General features: G+C 43.7%; 1 protein-coding gene across 9 annotated transcripts in view; it reads right to left on the bottom strand.

The window, feature by feature from the left end:
* Positions 1–27,375, bottom strand: part of ARID1B (AT-rich interaction domain 1B) — a 434,495-nt gene that overhangs the window by 39,038 nt on the left and 368,082 nt on the right. For 5 of the 9 annotated variants that reach the window (XM_088840859.1, XM_088840863.1, XM_088840861.1 and 2 more), the window contains 2 exons: positions 24,174–24,501; positions 2,779–2,921 (listed from right to left, as the gene is read on the bottom strand). In XM_088840859.1, the coding sequence (XP_088696985.1) occupies positions 2,779–2,921; positions 24,174–24,501 (471 nt within the window). Of the gene's footprint in view, positions 1–2,778; positions 2,922–22,392; positions 22,522–24,173; positions 24,502–27,375 lie in introns of all 9 variants that reach the window. The other 4 variants (XM_088840857.1, XM_088840860.1, XM_088840862.1 and 1 more) reach the window with 1 other exon arrangement.

The raw sequence follows: 27,375 nt of genomic DNA, 5'->3' as shown, positions 1-27,375 counted from the left end.
ATCTTCTAGAATTTAGATATCTTCTTTAAGGTGATGGTTTATATGTAGATAATTATATGACTAGTGATATTATAAAATGAAACATGAATAAGTACAATGTAACTAACAGCACCGGTATTATATAAGGGTATATTTAATAAGGTTAAACTTGATTTGCAATTTTTCCCATAGTAATACATAATTCTAATCTTTCAGTCCAAATATATATTTTAAAACCACTTCTTTAGAGGGAAGCAAGCCCACTGCTCACCATCCCACTTCTCCCCGCATCTGATGGGAGGAGACAATTGCCACATTCACAGTCACATTGACTCCATTTAAATAAACACTTGCTCACTGATGCTTGTAACAATTTGTCACAGTACACAGGAGAACTTGCTTTTTGGCCTAGAACACTGTCTACAGGACAACTGTCTGAACTCAGCAAAGAACATGCCGAGCTGCTAACTGAGGTTCCTAAAACACCACTGGCCATCATTTGTATTATCTATACTTTATCCAAAGGTGTCCATGGTTGGAGAAAATGTTTTGCTGTTATTACTGGTAATTTATCTCCACGGGCCCAAACCAGAAGACTGAGGTGGTGATGATCCAAGCCATTTCTAGCCTACCTCTCAGTTCAGTCACTCAGTCGTGTCTGACTCTTGGCGACCCCACAGACAAGTCTGCTGCTGCTGCTGCTAAGTCACTTCAGTCATGCCTGACTCTGTGCGACCGCAGAGACGGCAGCCCACCAGGCTCCCCCGTCCCTGGTCCAGGCAAGAACACTGGAGTGGGTTGCCATTTCCTTCTCCAATGCAACAAGCACAAATCTAGACAAATCAAGTGTACACCTTCAGACCACAACTCCTGTCAGGAGCTGCACCGTAATTGTGGGCTCCTCTGTCATTCCCATGTCCCTCAAAGACTATAAGGCAGTTAAGCAGATTCACCTGTATCCATCAATAGACACACAGTAAATGCTAAATCATCAATATTCCTTGGATATGCTGGATGATTACTTTCTATCAGGTAGCACTTGACTTAATAAAGCTGAAATCAAATCATATAAATGGGTAGAGGAAAATTTGATAAATGCTTAAATTATTAAAAATTCAATATTTCAAAATGCACAATGCAATAAAAAATATACTACTACTGGCCCATACAAAAGACCATGAGGATAAATGGTCTTTCATTGAACATTTCCTCTGTACGAAATAACAAATAGCTGAATTATCTGAATAATAATAATAATAAAAAGAAACCCTCTCTGTGAATCTCCATTAAATTGGTTACTACTCAGGAATACATAAATCTTCTTAGGCAGGGCATCTATTTGTTGTTGGTTATTTTTGTGGCTCTAGGTCCAAAGGAAAAAAGGGAAAAATGAGTGCTGCTAATAGTAGGGAAAATTTATTGTGCAGTTTCAATGCTCTAAAGTAATTCTATTTCAGCAAGCCAGACAAAACACATAATGTCATAACCCAAACACACCATTACCTGCGACGGTCCTGGAGAGGAAAGGGAAAGCTTCTAGCTAACAGTTCAAGCTTTTCACCTTTCATCTTAAATGTAAAATCATCCAACTCGCCGGGATGAATGACCGCTTAACATCAGGAAGGGCTATTTTATTTATTTATTTGAAAAGCTTCATTTTCACCAATAGTTTCCATTTTTCCCTCTTCCATAAACTTTTAAGGAGAAGTGATCAGGAATGGCACTATTAAATTAGGCCCTAGAAACCAACAAACGCTAGACACTCAGTGGGATGCAAGCCCAGTCTCTAGCTGTCTGTCCTTCCTGATCAAGAGACGACAGCTCCTGGGGCGGCCTTTCAAAGATGGAGAGGTCAGAAAGGTGGCAGAAGGCAGAGGAAATGAAAAAAGGTTAACAAGTGGGAGCCCAGCCTTTGACTCCATGAGGTTTTCCTAACACATCATAAAGCACTGCAGGACACACAGCTGGCTATGCAAAGTTCCAGATTAACTACAGGAGGGAATCCTTCCCAAAACGTAGGCGTCAGAAAAAGTTAACAGGTCAGGTGAAATACATCAGCATTTTCTTATTTAAAGAGCAGTGCTCGTCATCCCTAGATACTTAGGTGGATTTTAAGAAGGTGGTTCAGGACCTAAGGGGTCTAAGAATGTGGAACATGTGCACAGTTTTAGACATTCTTGTTACTTCCACGAACTGCCAGAACACTCTTAGTCCACTAATCAGATGAGATTTGCTAAGAATGCAATTATTGAGATCATAGACTATTCTGAAAAAATTAAGTACTATGAAAAATTTAAAACAAATTAAAAAAAATGCATGATTTCTCAACAGAGACAGTCTACAAATAGCACTTTAAAAACAACTATTTTCATGTATACATTTAAAGGTGAGTTTACCTAAATGCAAAAAAAATAAACCCTCTTTCAAATACCACCTTGTCCTAACCTTCAATCATTTCCTTTGAGATATGAATTTTAATGCTTATCTCCACCACCAGCAAACAGAGACTACAGACTTTGTCACGGGATCTTCCAATAATGTCCAAAGATAGAGAGAGCTTACTGTATGTAAATACTTTGCAAGCAATCTCCAACGACACTTGAAAGACGTCCACATATCACATAAATACAGAATGAAAAAAACAATTTACAAAAAATGTAATGTCCCTAAGACTTAATAGATGGAGCAAGTAATGATCTGGCTGCTCAGGTTGCCTCTACACTCTCAGTGGTGCAAACCAACGAGGAGAAGAGCAGAGGGGGAGAGCAGCCCTTGGAAGAAGGGAGCTGTCATGGTTACCTGTTGAGCTGTTCACCATATTGGGCGTCATGCTGTAGGGGGGCGCCTGGGTGTTCATTAGCCCAGAGCTGTTCATGGGCTGGCTGTAGGGCGAGCTGGAAGCCATGAGTCCACTCTGATTCATGCCAGGAAAGCCGCCTTGCCTACATGAAGAGAAAGCACATGCATCCGTATACTGACCACGCACAGGAGCCGCAGTTTACCCGGCAGTCATTTCTCACCGTGGCAGTCATTATGTAAGGGGTGGGGCCGTTATTTTTCTTCTTCCCTTAAAATAATTTATTTCCTGAAGCAAAAGGCTGAACTCTACTGCTAAGTAATTATTTAATGCCCATGTAAAACTTCCAAATAATATAAGATCCACAAATAATCATGTCAGGTGTTCCAGGTTATAATTTAGAGAGAGGAATATGAACAGGAAAGGGGGAACTTGAAATAAGAACAGGAATTACAAAAGCACGCAAAATTAATTTCTAACATTTAAAAAGATCTGACTCTTCATTAACATGACTGAATTCCCTTGCATCAAAAACCAAAAGTCAAGAAATAAAAAGCAGATGGGCAGTGTGAAAATGCTGTTTAAAAATTTTTTTCTTTGACCTAAATTTTCTGATATAATGAATACTGGAGAAAGAAACTCCAAAATTCCCTTTAACATTGTGCAATTAGGTCTATTAAAAACACATCAATTCCCCTATATTAAAATTACACAGTAAACATCAGACTTCCACTTCTTTTTGTGGAACTTCAAAATTGCCAGGAGAAATATCAACAACCTCAGATATGCAGATGATACCACCCTAACGGCAGAAAGTGAAGAGGAACTAAAGAGCCTCTGGATGAGGGTGAAAGAGGAGAGGCAAAAAGCTGGCTTAAAACTCAACATTCAAAAAACTAAGATCTTGGCATCTGGTCCTATAATGGGTTTGAAAGAGTGGAAGCAGTGACAGATTTTATTTTCGTGGACTTCAGAATCACTGCAGATGGTGACTGCAGCCCTAATATTAAAAGACCCTTGCTCCTTGCGAGGAAAGTTATGACTAACCTAGACAGAGTATTAAAAAGCAGAGACATCACTTTGCCAACAAAGGTCTATTTGTATAGTCAAAGCTAGTTTTTCCAGTAGTCATGTACAGATGTGAGAGTTGGACCATAAAGAAGGCTGAGCTGAAGAACTGATGCTATTGAATTGTGGTGTTGGAGAAGACCCTTGAGAGTCCCTTGGACTGCAGGAAGATCAAACCAGTCAATCCTAAAGGAGATCAGTCCTGAATATTTATTGGAAGGACTGAAGCTGAAGCACCGTTCACCTGAGGCAAAGAACCAACTCACTGGAAAAGACCCTGATGCTGGGAAAGATTGAAGGCAGGAGGAGGAGGCACCGACCAAGGATGAGACAGTTGGATGGCATCAACAACTCAATGGACATGGGTTTGAGCAAACTCTAGGAGAGAGTGAAGGACAGGAAAGCCTGGCGTGCTTCAGAGCCCATGGGATTGCAAAGAGTTAAACACGACATGTTGTGACTGAACAACAACAAAGGAGTTTTTATGCTGGAGACAAGTGACCCAACAGGCTCCCAGTCAGCCCTCCCACACTGCTGTGCAGACTCATTTTTATAGTGACTTAGTTTTGTGCCTATGCTCTGAGAAAGACAAACTTCTCTTAAATCCTGCAAAGAGGAAAAGGGCATTCTTTGAACTGAAGGAGACAACTGTCACACAATGTCATTCCTCTAACTGCTGGTAATGAGACAGGGAAAGACAGGGGGAGAGGTTTCAACAGCACGGTGGTTTCATTTTTCCAGGAAAATTACGATACAGAAAGAAAGATAATGGCAACACTGCAAAATCTTGCAAAGACACCACTGTTGGTAGTCAAGCTTTTCTTATGTAAATAGTACACTTAAAAAAAGAACTTATCAAAGTTTTGGCTACTAACATTTACTCTTAGGAGTAAAGCTGATAGGAAGGCTAAAAATGCTGAGAGTGAAAAAGTTGGCTTAAAACTCAACGTTCACAAAAACGAAGATTATGGCATCTGGTCTCATCACTTCATGGCAAAAGATGGGGAAACAATGGAAACAGTGACAGATTTTGTTTTCCTGGGCTCCAAAATCACTGCAGACGGTGACTACAGCCATGAAATTAAAAGACACTTGCTCCTTGGAAGAAAAGTTATGACCATCCTAGACAGCATATTAAAAAGCAGAGACATTACTTTGTTGACAAAGTCCCATACAGTCAAGTCTATGGTTTTTCCAGTAGTCATGCATGGATGTGAGAGTTGCATCAGAAAGAAAGTTGAGCGCCAAAGAACTGATGTTTCTGAACTATGGTACTGGAGAAGACTCTTGAAAGTCCCGTGGATTGCAAGGAGCTCCAACCAGTCCATCCTGAAGGAAATCAGTCCTGAATATTCATTAGAAGGACTGATGCTGAAGCTCCAACACTTTGGCCACCTGATGCGAAGAACTGACTCAATGGAAAAGACCCTGATGCTGGGAAAGATTGAAGGTGGGAGGAGAAGGGGATGATAGAAGATGAGATGGTTGGATGGCGTCACCGATGTGATGGACATGAGTTTGAGCAAGCTCTCGGAGTTGGTGATGGACAGGGAGGCATGGTGTGCTGCAGTCTACGGCGTCACAAAGAGTTACACATGACTGAGTGACGGAACTGAACTGAAAAATGCACAGACACCTGGCTTATCTGTTCCAAATTAATTATGATTACAACCCCCTCCACTTCCTTTAAACTGTCATTTGGTGGTTCTTAATGTATAACAGTAAAAAAAAAAAAATTTAAGAGATTACTTAAGAAATTAACATAGGTCATTAAAAAACACTATTCTTTAAGTGAAGCTATTTTCAGTGGATTCAACTTTGTGCTTGGTAGAAGTTCAAATTTCATCTAGCTGAATATTCAAAGTATCAAGGGTTTGAGTGGTTTTTCTCATTCTTTTAAATATTATACCAACCATTCAGAGAAATTCTACACAAACTAACACTTATAACAGCTTGGAAAGAATATCCCAGAGGGCTGAAAGGCTAATGTGAGTGTGGCTCTGGGCGGAAGGAGTGTTATTTCTGCCTTGAATTCTCAGCTCACCTAAGTCCCCCTAAAGATGGTAGGGATTAGATGGCAGGTCATTAGAACATGTCTAAGACCACTTGATGGTTTCCAATTAATCTTTAAGTCGTCAAATAGTTATAAATACACTGCCCAGAAGCTATGAACATATCCTATATGGTTAGGGTTTTAAACATCAACAAATGAGATGGCTGGATGGCATCACCGACTTGATGGACATGAGTTCGAGTGAACTCCGGGAGTTGGTGATGGACAGGGAGGCCTGGTGTGCTGTGATTCATGGGGTTGCAAAGAGTTGGACATGACTGAGCAACTGAATTGAACTGAATGTAGACTATTGGCATTAACTTTAATATCTTAGGTTCTCTTCTCAGGTATTTTCATTCAACATGACAATTTAACATTTATGTAACTGTTTCACAAGCAAACACCTGTTGGGATCATTCTCTCTTAGCTGATAAACCACATGGAGAGCATCCTTGACTTATGAGCAGGCTGTGTTTTCTGGAGACTACTTCCAAGTCAGTGACTGCTTTCAGGTTTCAGCCAACTTTCACTTGTCCTTCAAAATCCAGGTTTAGGGGTCACCTCCTCTACAAAGGCCGTCCTTATTCCCTGACCTGGAAGCTCTGCTTTCTCCAGACTCTGTGCCTTTTATAGCTTTATAGCTTCTGCACTTTCCTTTGTATATTAACATAATTTAGGTTCATGTCTTGGCTCTTCTAGTATATGCCTCCTGAGAAGTACAAATATGCACATCACAGCTACTAAAAAGTATTTGTTAAATGAATGAATTGACAGAAAACGTTTTTATCATTGTGAGTGGGCATTTGGATAGATGACTACCTTTTCAAGCTTCCACCAAACTCAATTTCACATTTGGTGAAACTAACATATTTATGAAACTCACAGTCCCTTAGGCAAACTTGTTTACAACTGAGGTGGAAAAAAAGAATCAGAGTATAAAATCCACCAGGCAGATGGTTAAACTAAGTAACCTCAAAGGTTCAATTCTAATCTATTATTTCTCCCCCAAGTCTGCATCTTCAATCACCATAAGATGATGAAAGTGCACATAACAGGTTTTAAAAATAACAAAAAGTTCAAGATTTAAAGGTCCATGCAGTGGATGTCTGGAGAAGGCAATGGCAACCCACTCCAGTACTCTTGCCTGGAAAATCCCATGGACGGAGGAGCCTGGTAGGCTGCAGTCCATGGGGTGGCAAAGAGTCGGACACGACTGAGCGATTTCACTTTCACGCATTAGAGAAGGAAATGGCAACCCACTCCAGTGTTCTTGCCTGGAGAATCCCAGGGATGGGGGAGCCTGGTGGGCTGCTGTCTATGGGGTCGCACAGAGCTGGACACGACTAAAGCGACTTAGCAGCAGCAGCAGTGGATGTCAGCTGCTGGTTACAACAGTCCTCGATGAAACTATGCCTCTGGCTTTAAAAGTCAGACTGAAAAGCCAGGGCTCTTGACTCTGTCACTAGTGACACCATCCACTGTTGCTGGGATCCAGGAGGAAAGCTGTCCAATTCTTACATATGAACATGGAGGAACTGATAATGATGATAAATATTAGTAATTTATTCAGTTCAGTTCAGTTCAGTCGATCAGTCGTGTCCGACTCTCCGTGACCCCATGAATCACAGCACGCCAGGCCTCCCTGTCCATCACCAACTCGCGGAGTTCACTCAAACTCATGTCCACAGAGTCAGTGATGCCATCCAGCCATCTCATTCTCTGTCGTCTCCTTCTCCTCCCGCCCCCAATCTTTCCCAGCATCAGAGTCTTTTCCAGTGAGTCAACTCGTCGCATGAGGTGGCCAAAGAATTGCAGCTTCAGCTTTAGCATTAGTCCTTCCAATGAACACTCAAGTACTGACAAATATGCCCAGCATGATTTCTAGGTACTTTATACATGTAATTTTTTAAGTTCCTGGAGGAAAGGAGGGAGCATTATGGTCACATACAGAGCAAGAAAATAAGGATGAGAGAGATTAAACAACTTGCCTGAAGACACACAGCTAGAAAGTGGCAGAAGGAGAAGCCCCCAAGCCTGCCCGCAGACCGGTGTACGGTACGCCCTCTCTCAGGGCCCCCTGGCGTGGCAGACTCTTCACAGGACAAGGCAGCCTGCGGTGCACCTCCCCTGTGTCCACCACACTTCTCTTTCCTGCACTGCTGCTGCTGTTATTCAGTCGCTCAGCAGTGTACAACTCTTTGCGACCCCGTGGACTTGGAGGATGACAGGCTTCCTTGTCCTTCCTTCACTATCTCCTGGAATTTGCTCAAACTCATGTCCATTGAGTTGGTGATACCATTTAGCAATCTCATCCTCTGCCGCCCTCTTTTGTTGTAGGAAGGGACAAACCAGAGCGGTGCTTTTCTCTGGGTTCCTGGAGGGTTTACTCGGTAAGGTGGACACAGTGAGAGGTGGTGGAAGTGGACAGATCAACCCCTGGACACCGACCTCGAGGAAGGTACTTATCCTGGGGGCTACAGGCCTCCTGGGTGGTATCCAAGCAGGAAGGAGCTGAGAGGGAAACGAGCCCTCCCAGGAGAGCAGGGCATTCGTGCTCACGCGCACACACTTGGCCACCTGTCTAAGTGGGGGAGAGAGCCAGTCTGTCATCATCACAGAAGAAACCCTATTCATGACTGCTCTGGAAACCACTGCCAAGACTACTGGTAATTTTGAACAAGCAAAATGGGCTTTATACTAAAAAAGAGTTTTCAATGGCCTCTGTTGAATTTTGGAAATGGAGACAATTTGTTTTTTGGAAGGAAACAGAAGATGGTGGCCTCTCTGATTAGGTTGAGTGCTCCAACTACCGTGGAGCCGCCAACAAGAGCATTTTCAGGGCTCACGACAGAAAGCTAACGCAGCTGGACCGCTGACCACTCCCAGGACCAGAAGCAGTGTTCATGGACTTCCAGGCTCTCTGATACTGAAACATCTGGAGTGCTCCGAACAGAATCAGGAGCGCAAAGCAGTCACCAGACAGTCCTTTTTTTCAAAAGGAAACAAGAGCAAAAAAACAAAAACAGCCGAAAATACAAACTCACACAAGGGAAACATTTTCAACATAAAATACTGCCCAAATGAAGGAGCAAAGGGCCCAAACCTTGATCTTCGGGTCTGTGAACTGTTGGGCTGTGGCTTCTAGCGGGTCTACGGGCTCAGATGGTTTTTATCATGAATGACACTCTCCCGATGCCGCAGATTCTTTACCCACAATGGCTGTGGCAATGGAGGCCCAATAACGTCTGAGGAGGGTGGGCTGATAAACACCTGAAAATAACTTTTTGTTGCTGTTACGCTGCTGAGGCGGCTACTGGACTGCGTCCTGTGAAAATGACTGTTGGTGGCTCCACAAACCACAAGGCACTTACTACATGGCCCTTTGCTGGTGGGGCCAGGGTATAGCCCGGCATGACCCCCCAGTCTGTAAGTGTTGAGATGTGATGTGCGGGGCTGTCATTTAAAAGTGTGGACTTGCAGAATGAACCAAAGGAACTTTAATCAGTCTTCAGCTGGGACTAGACCTAGGTGTCTAAGATCTGTCATTCCATGACAAGAAGGAGGTCATCACAACAAGAATAATTCAGACACGGAGCCTGCCCATTTGCACTTCTATCCAGCACCGTTCCCCCCTGCTCCTCAGTCTATACACACACCAGCAGGTTTTCACAGATCCTCCTTTTATTCACATGGGAGATTTCTCAGACATGACACATAAATCTGCCAATAATGGGCTGGCTCTGTGGGAAAAATCCCAGAAGCAAACACAGATTTTTAAAGTGACCATTTCCAATGGTTCACTGTGAAAACAGAAAGGAGAACACAGCTTCCCACCACAGTCTGAATTTAGCAGGTGAAATATAAGTATGAAATCCAATAAGGAATAACCACACATTTCTAAATATCTTGTTTTAAAGTCAACTACAATAAAATGTAAAGTAAAATAAAGTCTGTAGATGATTCTGGTGTTTTAAAAGAATATTTAGGTCAGGACAGGGAGGCCTGGCGTGCTGTGATTCATGGGGTCGCAGAGTCGGACACGACTGAGCGACTGAACTATTCTTTTAACAGGGATAGACTGGAACGTGTAAAATGTTCATTTTGAGAATAAACTGATTTCTGATACAGTTCTTTGGAGAAGGGTAGGGGCAGACAGAGGGCTTCCTTTGTAGCTCAGTTGGTAAAGAATCTGTCTGTAATGCAGGAGACCTGGGTTCGATTCCTGGGTCAGGAAGATTCCCCTGGAGGAGGAAATGGCAACCCACTCCAGGATTCTTGTCTGGAGAATCCCATGGACAAAGGAGTCTGGAGGCCTGTAGTCCATGGGGTAGCAAGTCACACACGACTTAGCAACTAACCCCACCAGGGGCAGACAGAAGAAGTGTGTTGGAAACAGATACCATGTGAGTGAAGTCACCTTATAAAGCCCCAGTGGCAAAGACACATGGAGGGAAGCTCCACTATGGAGAGTTCCAGCACTGGAGACACCATTCCTGAGTTACGCTCAAAAAGAGTATGCTTTACTGGAGAACGGCATGACCACCAAACACACGCATCTTTCTCTATATGAACTGTCACCAAGGAGATAGTTGAAGTTATAAAGCCAGAAACAGAAAAGATTGCCTGCTGAAAAAATAAGTGAGACTAACACTGAAATTTAGGGCATTTTCTCACTTAAAACCCAAAGCTATCAGAACCGGGAACATGAAACTCTGAAAAGCCCAATTTCAGCAGTTTATCCTTGGAGAGCTCCCATTGCACACACAATATCACACAGGATGCCCTATTTCAATTGTTTTATAAACAAACATTTTGCATGCATGTCTCCAGATCACTGGTGAAACAGACTTGCAACCTGTTACACAGCAGCTCTTCCAAAGCAATACCAAGAGGGACATATTGAGTCAAGATTAGAGTTAATCCTCTACATACGAACGTTCAAGTTGCAAACTTTCAAATATACGAACTTGTGTGTCATCAAAATAAGGCAGGAGTGAAACTGCAGCTTGGACTTACAAACTTACTTTGTTGGATTTATGAACCAACTGGATTTATGAACACCTTCTTGGAACGGAACTTGTTCATATGTAGTAGACTTACTGTATTCTAAATCTAATATCTGAAGAGTGAAAATCACTAGCTCTGCCCCCAAAACAACACAATCAGAAGGAAAGCAAGAGCTGTCTGAGCCGCAGTCCACTTTTGGTGTGGCTAATCCATGAATACACCTGTCATAACAAACACAACTACAGTTCTAGGGGTGAAATCATGTTATAATCTCAACAAGCCAGTTGCTCTGGCTAGAAATCAACCCTGTGAATGTAAAGTGGCACTGAGACAAAGAATAAACTTAAAAAAACTGTAGGCTCCTGGGAAGATGTACAGCCACATGCTACTTTTAATAAAACTATCGCACCCTTTTCACTCAGGAAGACATGCTATTAATACAATAACAAAATTAATCAGAAATGCCCTCTGCTTAGTTGACAGTTACAGTCATGTGTTCACGATGGGTGTGGGAGGGGAAGGGAGGAAGGAGCACACCAGGGGGCCTGGACAAAGGTAAACAGAAGTCAGGCCACCAGAGCCGGGAGTGGCCAATAGCAAGCACACTGGGTGGATCACGGGGAACTGTGCGCATTGGGGGTGTTTCAGTTCAGTTCAGTCGCTCAGTCGTGTCTGACTCTTTGCAACCCCATGAATCACAGCACGCCAGGCCTCCCTGTCCATCCCGGAGTTCACCCAAACTCATATGCATTGAGTCGGTGATGCCATACAGCCATCTCATCCTCTGCTGTCCCCTTCTCCTCCTGCCCCCAATCCCTCCCAGCATCAGGGTCTTTTCCAGTGAGTCAACTCTTCGCATGAGGTGGCCAAAGTGCTGGAGTTTCAGCTTTAGCATCAGTCCTTCCAACAAACACCCAGGACTGATCTCCTTTAGGATTGACTGGTTGGATCTCCGTGCAGTCCAAGGGACTCTCAAGAGTCTTCTCCAACACCACAGTTCAAAAGCATCAATTCTTCAGCGCTCATCTTTCTTCATAGTCCAACTCTCACATCCATACATGACCACTGGAAAAACCATAGGTTTGACAAGACGGACCTTTGTTGCAAAGTAATGTCTCTGCTTTTTAATATGCTATCTAGGTTGGCCATAACTTTCCTTCCAAGGAGTAAGCGTCTTTTAATTTCATGGCTGCAAGCAGCATCTGCAGTGATTTTGGAGCCTCAAAAAATAAAGTCTGCCACTGTTTCCTCATCTATTTCCCATGAAGTGATGCTTACACGGATGCAAACCGTTTCACTGAGAGGTGAAGGAGAAAGGCAGGGAAGGCAGGAGGAGCACCTTAGGCATGGACAGGCCCACCTGAGGAGGTCAGGGCACATTCCCTGAGGAAGGGATACCAGCCCCGAGCCTTAGGCATGGACAGGCCCACCTAAGGAGGTCAGGGCGCATTCCCTGAGGAAGGGATACTGGGCCCTGAGCTGCTCCTCAGGTGAGATCTGAGGGATGGAATGGGACTTAATCAGGTGACAGGAGGAGAGGAGAGGAGAGAAGACAGATGAGAAGGGAAGGGCCAGGACACGAGGCTTCAGTGCTGTGAGGTTTTCCCTGTACCCTCAGAGGAGCTGACAGAGGTTAGGGGTTTTAAGTGGGAGAAATGGCAGAAAAGGATGTGTATTTCAAAGGCATGGTCCTCTGCGGGCACACCTGAGGCAGGAGGAGTGAACACAGGGCAACAGGTGTGAGGCTTTCGTGAGAGTCCAGGTAAGAGAAGGCGGCACGTGGAGCCGGGCTAAGTGGGGAGAAACAGGAGGCTGAGCGCTACCTTAGAGGTAACCTGGCAGTACCTGGTGATAAGTCAGATGCTGGGGGGAAAGAAACGGTGGCTGGGACGTCTCCTGGCTGCACAAGGGGCAGGTGCGGGGCAGCTGCTGTGTGGGAAGATGTCAGGGGACATGAGCTGGGTCCTGGACAGGTGGGGTCTGAGCTGCCCGAGGCAATGGCCAAGAGGAAGCTAGAGACATAAGTCTGGAAAGCAGAGGGTGAGTCTCTTCATTCATTCGTCCTTCCTCCCTAGGCAGGGATGCCCTTTACAAGGCTTCTTGATCTGTTTTCTAAGGTCTTCCCCTTGCTGTGAACATGATTCTCTTTCTAAGGCAGCCTGTTCCCTCAGAGAGAACTGAAATGGGTATGATGCCAGCAACAAACTGGTTAGAGCAACAGTCATCAGTCATTTCCCAGATATGAATTAGTAACCCCCCAAACCCTTTGATAACTGACACATTTTTAAGTTGTTTTCTTTTAAGGGTGGGCAAACAGGAATGTAATAACATTCGACATCTCTATGAAGAAGGCCCTTTCAGTAGAGGGGGTGACGACTGTTAGCCTGTTCTCCAGAACTGTCTTTTGTGAGTGCACGTTTGCAGACAACTCTTCCGAGGGGAACTTCTCCTATGCAGGTCTCTGCCGCGGGCTTGTGTAACACGGCGGTGCCCACAGGGCCTGCCTGTGCCTGAAGTGTTCCTCCTGCTTGTCTCCACCTGTCTCCTTCACCCCGCATCTCAGTGAAGTTGTTACGACCAAGCACAGGGGGATGCCACATATGCCATCCTGAATTTCCTAAAAGCCCACATCAGAAAGTTTGTTTCCCTTTTTGTTAACCGCTCCGTGCAGACTTCTCAGAGGGCTCCAATCTGTTAGCCCTGCTCCTGGCACTCACCCGAGAACGCCAGCGGCCGTGCAGTTTGGAGAGTTAGTGCTTCCTTTTTGCCGCAGCGCAGGTGACTGGTTTCAGTTGTTCCTAAAGCCGCTGACTGGTCTTCACCTTGTTTCACAAAGCAGCCAGGAGGACAAATAGAGCTCCAGGCTTCTGAAGTGAGAGACTTCCTTGGAGGGGTGTGAAGAAAATGCAAAACCTCTGTGGTGGCCTGAAGTTTGGTAATTGATAACTAAGAATGTTCTCTTCATCTCAAAGTTGATTTCGGTTTGTTCAGCCCATTGTTCTGTTATTATGAAATGTTTACTGGCAATCATACAAAAATGACTAAAACTTTCCCTTTTGAAGATGCTACATTCAGAGATTTTGACATCAATGCTTCTCTCAAGTGCAAGTGTGAGAGTTGGACTATAAAGAAAGCTGAGTGCCGAAGAATTGATGCTTTTGAACTGTGGTGTTGGACAAAACTCCAGAGTCCCTTAGACAGCAAGGAGATCCAACCAGTCCATTCTAAAGGAGATCAGTCCTGAATATTCACTGGAAGGACTGATGCTGAGGCTGAAACTCCAATACTTTTGCCACCTGATGCAAAGAACTGACTCATCTGAAAAGACCCTGATGCTGGGAAAGACTGAAGGTGGGAGAAGGGGACGACAGAGGATGAGATGGTTGGATGGCATCACCAACTCAATGGACGTGAGTTTGAGTAAGCTCTGGGAGTTGGTGATGGACAGGGTGGCCTGACATGCTGCATTCCATGGGGTCGCAAAGAGTTGGACACGACTAAGTGATTGAACTGAACTGAAGTGCAGGGTGTTAAGAAAGCCACAGGGGGTAGCACTGGGCCCCAAACCTGTCTTTCCTGGGGCAAGAGGTGACCCCTGACCTTTGTGGATGCTGGCACCTGTGGCTTCCAACCAGCCTCTAACAAGCCATAACTGGTGCACAGTTCCCTTGTCTGGTAAAAATGGGATCTGTTGAACCTTGTGAAAGAAAAAATGAGTTGCCTCCGATGTCCCCCATAGAAAAGAAAAAAAGTGCCCCGTTCTAACTGCATGATATTCAAGATCTTTAAGAAAGTTTATCTTGAGATCATAATACCATTCCAGATCTCCAATGACTTATAAAGGGGACTATTATTTGTCAGTGACAGGAATTCCCAGCCTCATACCAAGACATTCCCTGCATGTGTACAAGCCATAAGGGACAGAGAGCTGACACAGGACTGGGTCTCCTTGGAGGTGCGGGCACCTCGTACACAGGGAGCGAGCCAGCATGACAGGTACTGAGGAGCCGATTAGTAGCTGGAAACAAGCTGACCCGTGTACCGTTTTGGGAAGAACAACCAAGAGGGCACCAATCTCACACATATTCAGACTTTTTAGACCCTAACAGACCATCTTAAGACCCTAATGGACCATTCTTAGACTTCTTACACCCCAGTGAACCATTCTTAGACTTCTTAGACCCTAGTGGACCAGTCTGTTGACTGAAAAACAAACAGAATTTGAGATCTGCATTTCATATGCTTTACCACAGCAACACTCTAAAACCCTCTAATGAGGAATGTACTTGTCTAGGGCTGCAGTGTCAGGAAACATCAATACTACAACATTACTTAATTTGTTTTGGTGAAACACTCTTCAAAATTAGGGTAAAAATGTGGCAGGAAAGGCATGACAGCTGAGCAAAACTATAGTTCTTTATGTCTGTCCCAGCTGCTCAAAGAAGCAGGAGGGGCAGGATACAGCAAGTTCTTCCTGGTAGGTTTTTAACAATTAAAACCATTCCAGTAAGAGTTGCTGCTGCTGCTGCTCAGTCACTTCAGTCGTATCCGACTCTGTGTGACCCCATAGACGGAAGCCCACCAGGCTCCCCCATCCCTGGGATTCTCTAGGTAAGAACACTGGAGTGGGTTGCCATTTCCTTCTCCAATGTGTGAAAGTGAAAAGTGAAAGTGAAGTCACTCAGTCGTGTCCGACCCTTAGCGACCCCACGGACTGCAGCCCACCAAGCTCCTCCATCCATGGGATTTTCTAGGCAAGAGTACTGGAGTGGCTTGCCATTGCCTTCTCCGCCAGTAAGAGTTAACAAGGGACAAAATCTTATGTGTGCTCAGTTGTGTCTGACTCTTTGTGACTCCATGAACTGTAGTCTGCCAGGCTTCTCTTGCCCGTGGAATTTTTCAGGCAAGACTACTGGAGTGGGCTGCCATTCATATTCCAGATCTTCCCAGTCAAGGGACTGAACCCGTGTCTCTTGCATCTTCTGCATTGGGAGGCAGATTCTTTACCAATGGCACCACCTTATGGTTGGGTATTTTAATCTATGCAAGGGAAAAGGAGCTCAGAATAAGAATGAAGATCAAGATCAGGACAGCCACAGGGAGTTGCTCCCACAGCCTTGCTGCTACCAGCTGAGAGGTGCTCAGAGCTGTCAAGAGAATCCAGCCTCCTCTCCACCTAAGATCTTCACACGGTCACCTGCGATACCTCCCCTGTCCCAGACTGGATCACATCTTCTTTACCACTTATAAACTCTTCCTGTTGCCTTCAGTCCATAACTCCGTTGAGGTTATGAGATTTCAGGCTTGCAACCACTTGACACTTCCGGGTTTCAGCCTGAGAGCCCTGCAGGTTGGGGCTGAGGCCAGCAGTACTACCTGACATATTTGTGATCACTCAACAGCTGCACTTGAACAACTCTGAATAGCTGGGACTGACTGGGCTCCATTGCTGATTTTTTCATGGGTGGACTGCAATGCTGATTCCAGATATGCTCATCTGTTTGTCTGGTATAAGTATGTGGTATGTGGAGGCAGAGATATCACGAGGCCCATGAGGTCAGACACGAAGACAAGTGGCCTGGACAAGTGAAGAGGGGTATGCACTCCACCGATGGGAGACCCATCTAGTTAATAAGAGCCCAACCCAATACACATGTCACTGTGAGTTCTCTTAGGCAATAAGGATGGCACCCTGTAAGAGGTTAAGACTGGGACACGGATAGGAGACCTTCTGAGAAAGCAGGTCTAGGTATGGAGGGGAGCTTGGACTATCACAGAGTATCAGGAAGACACTGTTATCTGAGAGGATACTCAGAGGTAGAAAATGAGACACAAGACCGCCTAAGCCTGAGTTAAACTATCAGGTCTATTTAAACATCAGTCTCTTCTAATTCTACCCAGTGTCCCCAGCTCTGGTCCGGTGTTGTCTTCAGCCAGTGTCTACCAGATACAAAGCACAGGTCATCCGAGCTCGGGCTTGTCCTGTCTCTTCCCACCGTGTCTTTCATTAGGGCTTTTCAGCTGCAGGAATTCCTAACACAGGGCCCAGAACTGTGCTGGTCCCCACACCAGGATCCCCCAGTTTATAACAATAAACACAGGCTCATGAGCCTCACCTGGTGCGAGGCTGGGGTGAGGGTGTGTGTTTTTATTTAAAAATCTCTCTAGATAATATCCAGTCATTTAAGGAGCTTCACAGACTCTAATCTATTAAAAGGTTTGCTGTACATTTCATACTTTGATTCCTTGGATCTCATTAAACTTTAAAAAACAATTTCTCCTGGTCTTTTAAAAACTGTGTTTTACTAATTTTTTTTTAATTTGAAGACTAATAAATGTGGTTTATGGCTGCCATAGTAATTCTGAAACTGAAAGATTTGTTTGAAATCATAATCTTAAAATACCAACACAGTAATATTCATTCAAATTCTGAATTTTGAAAGAAAAAAGGAGCTAAAAATCAAAGTGTAAGGTTTAGATGTTAAAGCAAAGGCTTATATTTAATTGCAAAAATTAAAACTCTATTTAAGTCTTTGAAATCTTTTTGCTTTGTCTTTCAATAACGTGGCTTTTCAGATCATAACTATTATTTTAAAACCTAATTGGCCAAAATCCAGAGGGCTAAATTCTTAGTTAACACAAATCACTCAGAGCTCTTCAAGCCCAATCTAGCTGAGGCCTGACACACATACGCTTCTCCCCTTCTCTTTGACACATTAACGCACTATCTCCATCACCATGTTTCCACATCAGTGGCTCCTTGCCCATCAGCAGAACTGCGTCATACTGGCTTCAAGGAAAAAGTGCCTTGCTGACAAATAGCAACAGGGAAAATGAATTATAAATACACCTCACTAAAGAATAGTTGCTGGAAGGTGTGTGTGTGCACACACACGCAGACAGACATAAGCGCCGACGGAGGCCCACAAGGACACATCAACCCGCCCAGGTGTGTGTGTGCCGTTTCCAAGCAGAGAAACCACTGCCGAGACTCTCACAGAACAGTCAGCCATTTCAACACCAATAGTTAGGTTGCTACTGATCCAGCTACCAAGACTTCAGGAAATTTATTCACCTTGTTAAAGAGCGGCTAAGAATGAAAAACAGTATTAATTAAAATCTCTAATCTCCTACTTTACTAAAAACAAAAACACTTAAATTTCAGTTATCTGATCTTTCAGTATGACTTAAGAAAGAAATAAAATATAGGTCTCCAGACTCAGGGTTGTGATATTCAGAATAACAATTCCTTCTAGACAGGAGAAATGAGACTTTTCAAACTTACTCATTTTTGCTCCTTTAAAAAAAAAACAACAACTAAGCAGTCTGAAAGTTTTCCTCCATCTGATATTCAGTTAGTCCACTGGGGAGTTTCTCAGGGACAGAAAAGGATGACAGATATGGCTTGTAACAGCATCATGAAAATGTATGCATTTGTAAAAATGCCAACTTCTGTTTCTGTTCTTGCACGGCTCAGAATTCTTACTTCAATAGCTACACTCCAGTCTCAAGAATAAATGCAAAATGTTAAAGTGTAATTGGCAGGCAATCAAAGGGTGAAAAGGATAGAAATTCAAGCCCAACTGTGTGCCACCAAGTAAACTGTCACTCCCATCTCGTGAGGTGTGTGGCTGCAGAAACAAACCCCCTGTGATGCGCAGGGAGTCTGCGTGGGGAGCAGCAGGGCACTGCCTTCCTTCCAGGTGCAACAGAGCCTCCGATGAAGACAAGCAGTCCACACCTCGACACATAAAGTTGGGTTGCCAGTAAGACACTGATGAATATTTGCTTTCTAATAGTAGATCTGCCTTTGGATATAATAGAGAACTAAAATTAAGAGAGCTTTTTTTTTTTAAAAAAAAAAGAAAATCTAAAGAGAGAGCACTAAGTAGCAGGAAGAGCAGTAGGCCCAGGAGACTGGCCCTGGGGTCTGCTTTGCCCCTCCTGTAACTAACTAAATAACCGTGGGCAGTAATGTTGTAGGTCTTGGTTTCCTTCATCATAAAACTGAGGGGTTCAGACTGGATGACATCTAAAGTCCTTCCAGCTCTAAAATCCGATTACTGTACAAGTGGAACTCTACGTCCTCTTGGAACCGATTCTGATGAAAATATTACTTCTCTAAAGTTCTGTGCCAGGATTTTGACACAAACCATCTCAAGCCACTAGAGACTTGATTAAGGTTGAGCTACAGGAGGTACTCGGGCTGGCTGACTTCAAGGAATACAAATCTACCATGGCCTACAGATCGAGGGCTTGCCACGTCTTCTGTAAATTCACTGAAGTCATGCATATTCCCTGGAGCTCATTTCTAAAAGAAAAAAAAAAATCTGGATAATGCTGAAATATCCAAATCCATAGATCAGCTGTACTGAGCAAAAATGTCAGTTGTTGAACAATACCAGGTGGGTGGCACCTAGAATGAATGAATGAAAGTAAAACACACTAAATGACTGAGGAAAATTGATTTCATGTGTGTATATGTGTGTTAAGCACAGAGCTCAATCATTCAACAAATATGAAGGACTATGTTACAGCTTGGGATTCATGGAAATGCTTCTTTAGAAGCAGTAAGTCAACATCTTTCCTAAACTGCTGGCCAACATTGGCTCGCCTGAGCTTCGACAATGTCTCAGAATTCTTCCAAAGTGATGCTACACACTGCCGTCAGAATTGGACTGAATATGAACGTCATCTGCCAGCTCTGACTAGGCTTTTAGTATGACAACTCATATTTCCCACTCTCTGCTTCTCATGGCTTCAAAAGAACAGAACATTATCTAGAAATGTTTTAAAACTGAATACGGCAAGGCATCTTCTGAGTAAAAAGTATATCAAGTGTGTATGGGGGGGTAGCCTGGACAGATATTACATGCAAACTGTTCATTTCAATTTACTGGCTAGTATTACACAGCTAATCTAGTAACTGAACAGTAAGATTCATAACATTCTATTGTAAATTGTCTGAAAATCAAAATGAGGGAGTCCTTCTCTCAAAAAGTGACAAAAATGGATTCATCCATATGTTCCTTAACTTATTCAGTGTCACTCTTAAAAAAGGAAATAGTAAAACTAGTTAAATCTGTTTTGTTTTTTTCTCTATCTTATATCCAACTAGTTGAGAAACTCTGAAGCATAGTTGCCACAACCCTTTATTTTTGTAGTCGGCTTTCTGTCTCTAAATGCACACACACTCTCTCTCATGCTCACTCCCTCCCTTTATCACTAGTCTGTCTTTCTCAGAGTCCCTCATAGGCTCTAGGCCCTTCGGGGTTCTGACTTGAGAAAGAAGTCATTATAACAAATTCTGAATACTGTGTTTTTGAAAGGTTTGAGCCATTTCTTCCCTAAAATCTGCCATTGAGTGAACTGCTTTTTCAAGTTGCCAACCTAACTTTAACCTCACAGAGTTATCCATGAGGAAAGAAAACAAAAGCAAAAACACAATTTGCTGCGAGGAGCTGTTAGGTAAAGCAAAAACGATGCTGAAAATCAAATTTCCTAACCGCCAGCACTGAAACATGTACTACACATGTTTTCTCACATTTGAGCTTCTGTTTTAAAAAAAAGGCGGGGGGGACACAAGAGGTTATATATATTGCAAAGGAAGGAAGATTTAAAACAGAAATAAAACTTTCTTTCTTTTTCAGAAAGAATAGTGTAAACACAAATGGCAAAATTCAGAGCTAACAGGAATGGGGGTGCAAGGATGAGCCTTTGCCAAGTGGGTTTCATACAATTTACGGACTCACGCCAACATCTTTCTTTTCCTTATTTTTAATTAAGGAGGAGGTGCTGAATTCTGAGGAAGCTATCTGGATGCTGCTGGCTGAAATGCAGATCTGATCTCTCGTGCTGGTTGGCGAACATTGATTTTCTGCCCCAGTGGAAGAGATTTTACTCTGATGCATGCCATTTAAATTCATTTTACACAGCTGCTTAATGTGGCTTGGCAAGGCCCAGCTAAACTAGCTTTGTGGGTCTAAATAGGACTCCTGAGTTGGTAAAGGACAGAGCCTATGGATTAGCAGCTGATGATAAATGCTTTTCTTTTTCTCCCCTCTTATCTTCCTACCAACTCAGGAAGTGACCTTGAACATAGCACAAGAAAGGAAAAAAGATGAAAGACAATTTCTCCAAAATAAGTATGTTTATCTCATTCCATACTTATTTCAATTTTAGGATGATGTTTACAGAATTCTTTATTTGTTGGGACAATTAGGACCGTGTTTACAGGATCTAGAACTCTCAATGGCAAAATTATCATCTGCACTTGTTGCCTAATACATGTATAGAATATAAAGCTATTAAAAAGCTGTGTCATACATTCATAACAAACAGTGAAAACACAATTATGTAAGTTCAGTCTTTAAACAAAGTTAGTTGATTGCTCGCTGTTTTTTATTTCACAAAACTGTTGTATCTTTCTACTGAAAGCAGCTCCTGAACACAATTCAATCTACAGGAGATAATCTCATCATTACCATATGTTAAATAAGATCACTAACAATATTTTTGCTTAAACATGTAATAATAATATACTTTAAGATTATTTACTAAGAGTTGGACATGACTGAGCGACTTTTTGCGACCCCATGGACTATACAGTCCAAGGAATTCTCTAGGCCAGAATACTGGAGTGGGTAGCCTTTCCCTTCTCCAGGGGAATAATATACTTTAAAATTATTTACTAACCTAAAGACAGTGACAGCCTGATATTACAGTTTTGTAGCAGGAAAGAAGAGAGATACTTTTTGTTGCTGTATGTAATTCCTGTGTTGAAACTGATGATAATACGGCAACACTGTGTTTGGGGAAAAAAATCCTGTGTTGGATTATTTGGTTGTATTTTCCTGGTGACTTCAATATTCTAATCCTCCTTGGGAGGGGAGAAGGAAAGAATAGAAATCTTTGATACAGATGTTTGCTCAGTGATGTCACTAGACCCTCCCAAGTCCTATTAATAACCTCAGCCCTGCCTCCTGTGTGGGGCTCTCGTCAATGAGCCCTGCTCTCTGAATTCGGGGGTGTGTGGGAGCAGGTCGCTGCTGTGGCAGGAATGACAGTAACACAGTCATGATAACGGTGCTGCACAACACAAGTCCCGGACAACATGACAACAACAGTGGGGACATGACGCCAGAGCAGGTGACTTCATTACTTTCACGTGGATAAAAGTTTTTGTTTCCCTCTCAGGCACGAAGGAAAGAAGCCATGCCGAAGTCATGCAGAGACAGGATCTGCGGGTGGGGGCGGGCAACATGCAGGTCTCTACCAAACTACCACAGTACTGCCGGGGAGGATGAAAAAACGAAACAGAACAAAACAAACAAAAGTAAACAAAAGACAACCCCCTCTGAGATGGATCTTCTCTTAGGTCTTTCAAGCTCCTGCTTTGGGTGTTCCTTTTGCAGCCAGATGGCATGTTCATTAACAGTTTAAACAAATGCCCAGGTCCCGCAGCAAGTCAGGGCGTGTGGCTACCTACCCGTACTGGTCAGGCTGGTGCGTCATGGGAGCCTGAGAGTTGCCATAGTTGGGGTGCTGGGAAGAAAACATGGGGCGTCCGCCAGCCCCAGACTGGCTGGGATAAGCAGGCGACCTAATGTATGGTGGCCTAAAGTAGAACAGAAGAACAGCTTCTTTGGATTTGTTCTGTAGACAAGTATGAATCCCCCTGTCCATTACGTCATCTCCACACCAAGGTGTGGTGGCTATAGAGGGTGGCCTGATACTCTGTATTAGAGCTCTGATGGGAGGAACATGAAGGCAAGACTTTGGAATGGTCTACTGATTAGAAAAAGAAACCGAAAACGCTTGGATGTATACTTATACATTAATTTATATAAAATTATATATAAACTGATTCAGAAAGGGAACACAGCAAAGCTTTTTCATCAAACAACTATGCCTTAATCTCTAGTTATTGTCTTCCCAGCTCACTACTCAAGGCTTCAGGTCAAATGCAATCAAATATTTTCTCCTTAAAAAGGAAATAACTTGTGTATTTTTTGAGTTGTGACAATGGACAATTCATTTAAACCTAAATTAGAACTTCAACTGGACGGGCCCAACCAGTCCTCACAGACAGGTATATTAAAACACTCTCTCTGCAGCCTGCATAGGTTCAGTTCACAGGTATAGTGCCGGGGTTCAGAAGATTCTAAGTCATTGTAACATGGATAAGAGTGAGAAAGGTGGGGGGAGGGGGTAAGAGAGAATCTGACTTTCATTTTGATTCCTCAAAGGAAATTTATTATTTTGTAGAGCAAATAGTGAGTCTGGAAGGATCCCTGACATTCTCAAATAGCAGCTTCAGAGGAAAAGTAACAAAAGGATACATTTACACACACACACACACACACACACACACAAGCTCTTATTTCCCCTTGACAAAATCAGAATCTTCTATTTTTTCTCCTGAAGATACCACACTGTTCAGTCGCTCAGTCATGTCTGACTCTGCGACTCCATGGACTGCATATCTTTCAGTGTCCTTTGTTTTAAACAACTTAACATATGTTAAACAAAATTCAAACATCTTTTTCATGTGAGTCTTTTAAAACATAGTCTCTCTGCCTCATGAACTTTTACTTCAATTATTTTAAAACAGGTCAAGTATTTACTTCAAGACTTTTTCAGGATTAAAAACAAGTAAATAATTGAGGCTAAAGCCTTGCTCTATCAACTTAAATATTCAGAAATACAATTGTTGTTTTGCTAACCGCCTTTTGGTTTGGACGGAGAGAGACATATGCCCAGAAAAATAAAAGTACAACATAAGAACATGAAGCAATAAATCTCACACATATACATTTAGACAAACACACACAATACACATATGTGTACATACAAAGTTTCTATTCTATAAGGATTCTACAGTGAGGTTAAAATCAAAAAAGGGAGGTGTTCTTTTTGAATGTTTAGATTTGAGCCAGTTTCTAGGCTTCACAGGCTCCTGCCTAGGCCTCGCTGTGTTAAATGGAGCCACAGAGGCGCCCTGCACCACTGGCTCTGGGTAGCTAGGTGCAGTGACTCTTCTCAGCCGTTTTAAATAACCTCCTATAACTGACTGATTCCTTCCTCCATGTCTCGTAGAACACAGTCTATCATTTACTTCTCTGGCCTCTCTGACAGAGAACATGTAACACAAAAGGGGAGGCCAAGCACAGTGGCCCTCTGCTGCTCTCCACCCCCACTGACGGGAAGACCGATTCTGGTTCCGCGCATGCGCACATGTCCACGCAGACCGCCCGCCCGACGGCATACCTGCTTTGCGCCGAGTTCGCAGCGGCCTGCATCACTGCAGCAGCTGCCTCCTGTGCCTTACGGTTCACGGTTGGCATTGGTGGCCCCATTCCTGGTGCCCCCTGCTGAGACATGCCAGGAGAACTGGGGGTCATGCTGCTCATGTTTCCAGGAAATGGTCTGTTCTGCATGCCTGCGGATGGCACTCGTCCCAGGGGCATGGCACCACACGGCTGGCTTGGCCCTTGTCCATGCATCTGGCTGTTGGCATTTACGCCCATGCTGGGCCCTGAGCCGCTGTAGCTTGCACTGGGCACCCCACTGTATGTTGGGGGTCTGGAGTAGTTACCTAAACAAAAATCAAACACAAATTAGAGCCTTGTTCTTAATATCTGAACTTGTGAAAACATTAACCTGAAGTACTTTTGGTCCACCAATGTGATCAACACAGAATATTAGTCATTATCCTAATTAACCCGTCCCCATTGGTGCTGATGAGGTTGGCAGTCTCAAAACACATGATCTCTATACATTCCAAAGGCAAAGAGCCACACAGGACACTGAGACATGGAGAGAAACCCAGGCTGACCTCTGAAACCATCTCTGCACAGACACAGATGGAGTGCTGAGTGGTGCTTCAGCTCATTCAACACCTCATGTTCTTACCAAAATTCAACCAAAATAATTATTTTAGCCCCCAGCCCCTAGATGTACTCCAATCTGAGACTGCACCAGTACCTCACTACCACATGACAATAAAGTGTTCAGAAGGTATAAGGAAACATGCACATATGGTCAAAATTACCCTTCAAAACCCCACAGCAGGGGTCATGTGGAAACCTGCAATTAGTCCAACCCAGTCGGCCTTTTTGTGGTGTCTAGAGACACTTTTTTTTTTCTGCTTGAGCACCAGATAAAGTGGATGGGTTGTACCCGGCACCATGTCTTTTAAGTAAGTTTTAAGCACAAGCATGGCACTCAGCAAAGCAGGATGGTGGTACTACAGGTAGCAGGCAGGGTCTGAGACTGAGATAAGCGCCTGCAATCTCGCCCCCCATCCCTGCTCACATGGGGCACACGCTCATGGAGTAGATGGCCTAGACTAGTTCAACAGTTTTCTTTCTCATTCCACACCTTTTATTTTGGTTGAGGGTACATAAATTACAGTCAAGTACATTGAAGGCATGTATAATGCCACTTTGATAACAATAACTGCTGAACCACACACACTATGTGTGAGATATCAGGTTAAGTGTTTTGCATCTATGATTTCATTCATTCCTCCAATAATTATATGAAATATAGATACGACCATGACTGCACTGACAAAAGAAGAAAATCAAGAGTTAGTAGGTTAGGATTCAAGCTCAAGCCAAATGATTATGGAACCAATGTCATTAACCAATAAAATATGCTGCCTCCCAATAAGTAACTGTGGAAATGAAATATATGTAAAAGGAGAAGTGTTTGGAGAGTATGGATTAGTGTTTGTCTGTCTGTCCTTACCACTTGCTGGAAGAATCTCATCTATATAACGTAACTGTTCTAGGCACAGGGGATGTAAGGTTAAATACAATGCAATTCCTATACTCAAGAAGTTCACAGCGTAAGAGTGTAAGTGTGTGTATGTGTGTGTGTGTGTACAGGGTGAAGTAGCAGGGGAAAGACAAGAAAAAACACAAAAGCAAAATCAGAAAAGAGAATGCACTGTAAAAAGTGTAAGAGAAAGAAGAGTAAGTCCTTGTAGGATAGGGAAACAGGGGGTCATCTGTGGAGCGGGGGGCGCTGAGTGAAGGTCTTTGAAAAACCATGTTGGGTCTTGACCCAGGAATCTGTGTGGGGCAGGCTCTGGGATCTGGGAGAACTGGGGCTGAGTGAAAACTCTGTGCATATACCAACCATGTGACCTTAGGTAAGTTGTTTTAATTTTTCTTGGTTTTATTCTCTTTCCTTTAAAAAAGACAGGATCCTCTTTATTTCGGTCTACTTGAAGAGCTGCTGTTAGGATTAAATGATGTAACGTGTAAAGTGTCTCAAATACGGTGCAGAAATGGCCAGGGGTTACTGGTGGGATGAGAATGATGCAGAAGAGGACAGAGAGGCCCTGTGGTGAGGCAGTGAACAACAGCGCTGACAGCGAGAGCAAACTCGAGAGCAAGGCACCGCTGCGTTGGTGCGGCTGTGAGAAGGGTGCAGAGGGAAGAGGTCCCCGCTACCAGGCTTCCCAGCCTGGGGCGTATTCTGAAGGTGAGGAGGGGCTTCTTCAGGTTCTTCCAGCAGAAACTGGGTTAGATCAGCAACAACAATAAAAGCCAGCAATTCATGTTTCCTGTGTGCTAACCTCAGTTCCAAGTTCTTTGCATCACCTCCTTTCATCCTTACTTCAAGCTTAAGAGGGCCATCACTGGCGTCCTCACTTTGGGGAGGAGGAGCCTGAGGCGGTACTCAGTGACCTGACCCAAGGTCATGCGGCTAACAGAGTACACCATATTCCGCTAGCTGCACCCCTGACTGGCCTCTCAAATACTTAACGGAAAACCTCACTGACATAACAGCATCGTCACCATTGTGAAAGCAGGTTTTCTTAAGGGCACCAACAAATCTGTAAGAAGCCCAGAGTTTTCAACAGTGACTGATGTCAGCTCTTTGTTAGATGCTGCCCGTGAACTCTCTCACACGGCTGGCCATGTTTATTACTTGCTGAAGAGTGAGTATTTTAGGCTTTGTGGACTAGATGATCTCTGTCAAAACTAAACCACCACTGCCGCCTTGATGTGGCCAGAGGTGACACACACATAAATCGGAGCATCTGTGTTCCAATAAAACTTTATTTACAAACACAGTGGCCGGCCAGAGTGGCCACAAGCAGCTGAGCCCTGTGACAGACCAGTCTTGGGACAAGTTCCTTAAGAAACTGCTCCATCAGCACAGAAAGTGACCTGTTAAAGGCTGCAGCTACCTTCCCCTGGGTATTCCTGGAAGTCCAACGGCTGGAGAGGAACAACACAGCAAGGCACTGGCCATCTGAGGAGCTGGAATGGACAGGAAAATCAAAGGAAAGAGAAGGGACAGCAGAAGTTCAATACAAATCACCTCAGGTGCCCCTGAGTTGCATGAGACTCGGTGTGTTATGCCAGCACCTCAATTATAAACCGTGTTTTCAAGAAGATACCCTGCCATTGCAGAAATAATCAACCTGATATTGTTTGTAAGTAAACACTGG

Source organism: Moschus berezovskii, chromosome 10, assembly GCF_049115385.1.
Source record: "Moschus berezovskii isolate FMDL1 chromosome 10, NW_MosBer_1.0, whole genome shotgun sequence".
NCBI classification, from domain to species: domain Eukaryota; kingdom Metazoa; phylum Chordata; class Mammalia; order Artiodactyla; family Moschidae; genus Moschus; species Moschus berezovskii.
Note: the sequence above shows the minus strand (reverse complement) of the source record. Positions and strands in the feature narration are given on the sequence as shown.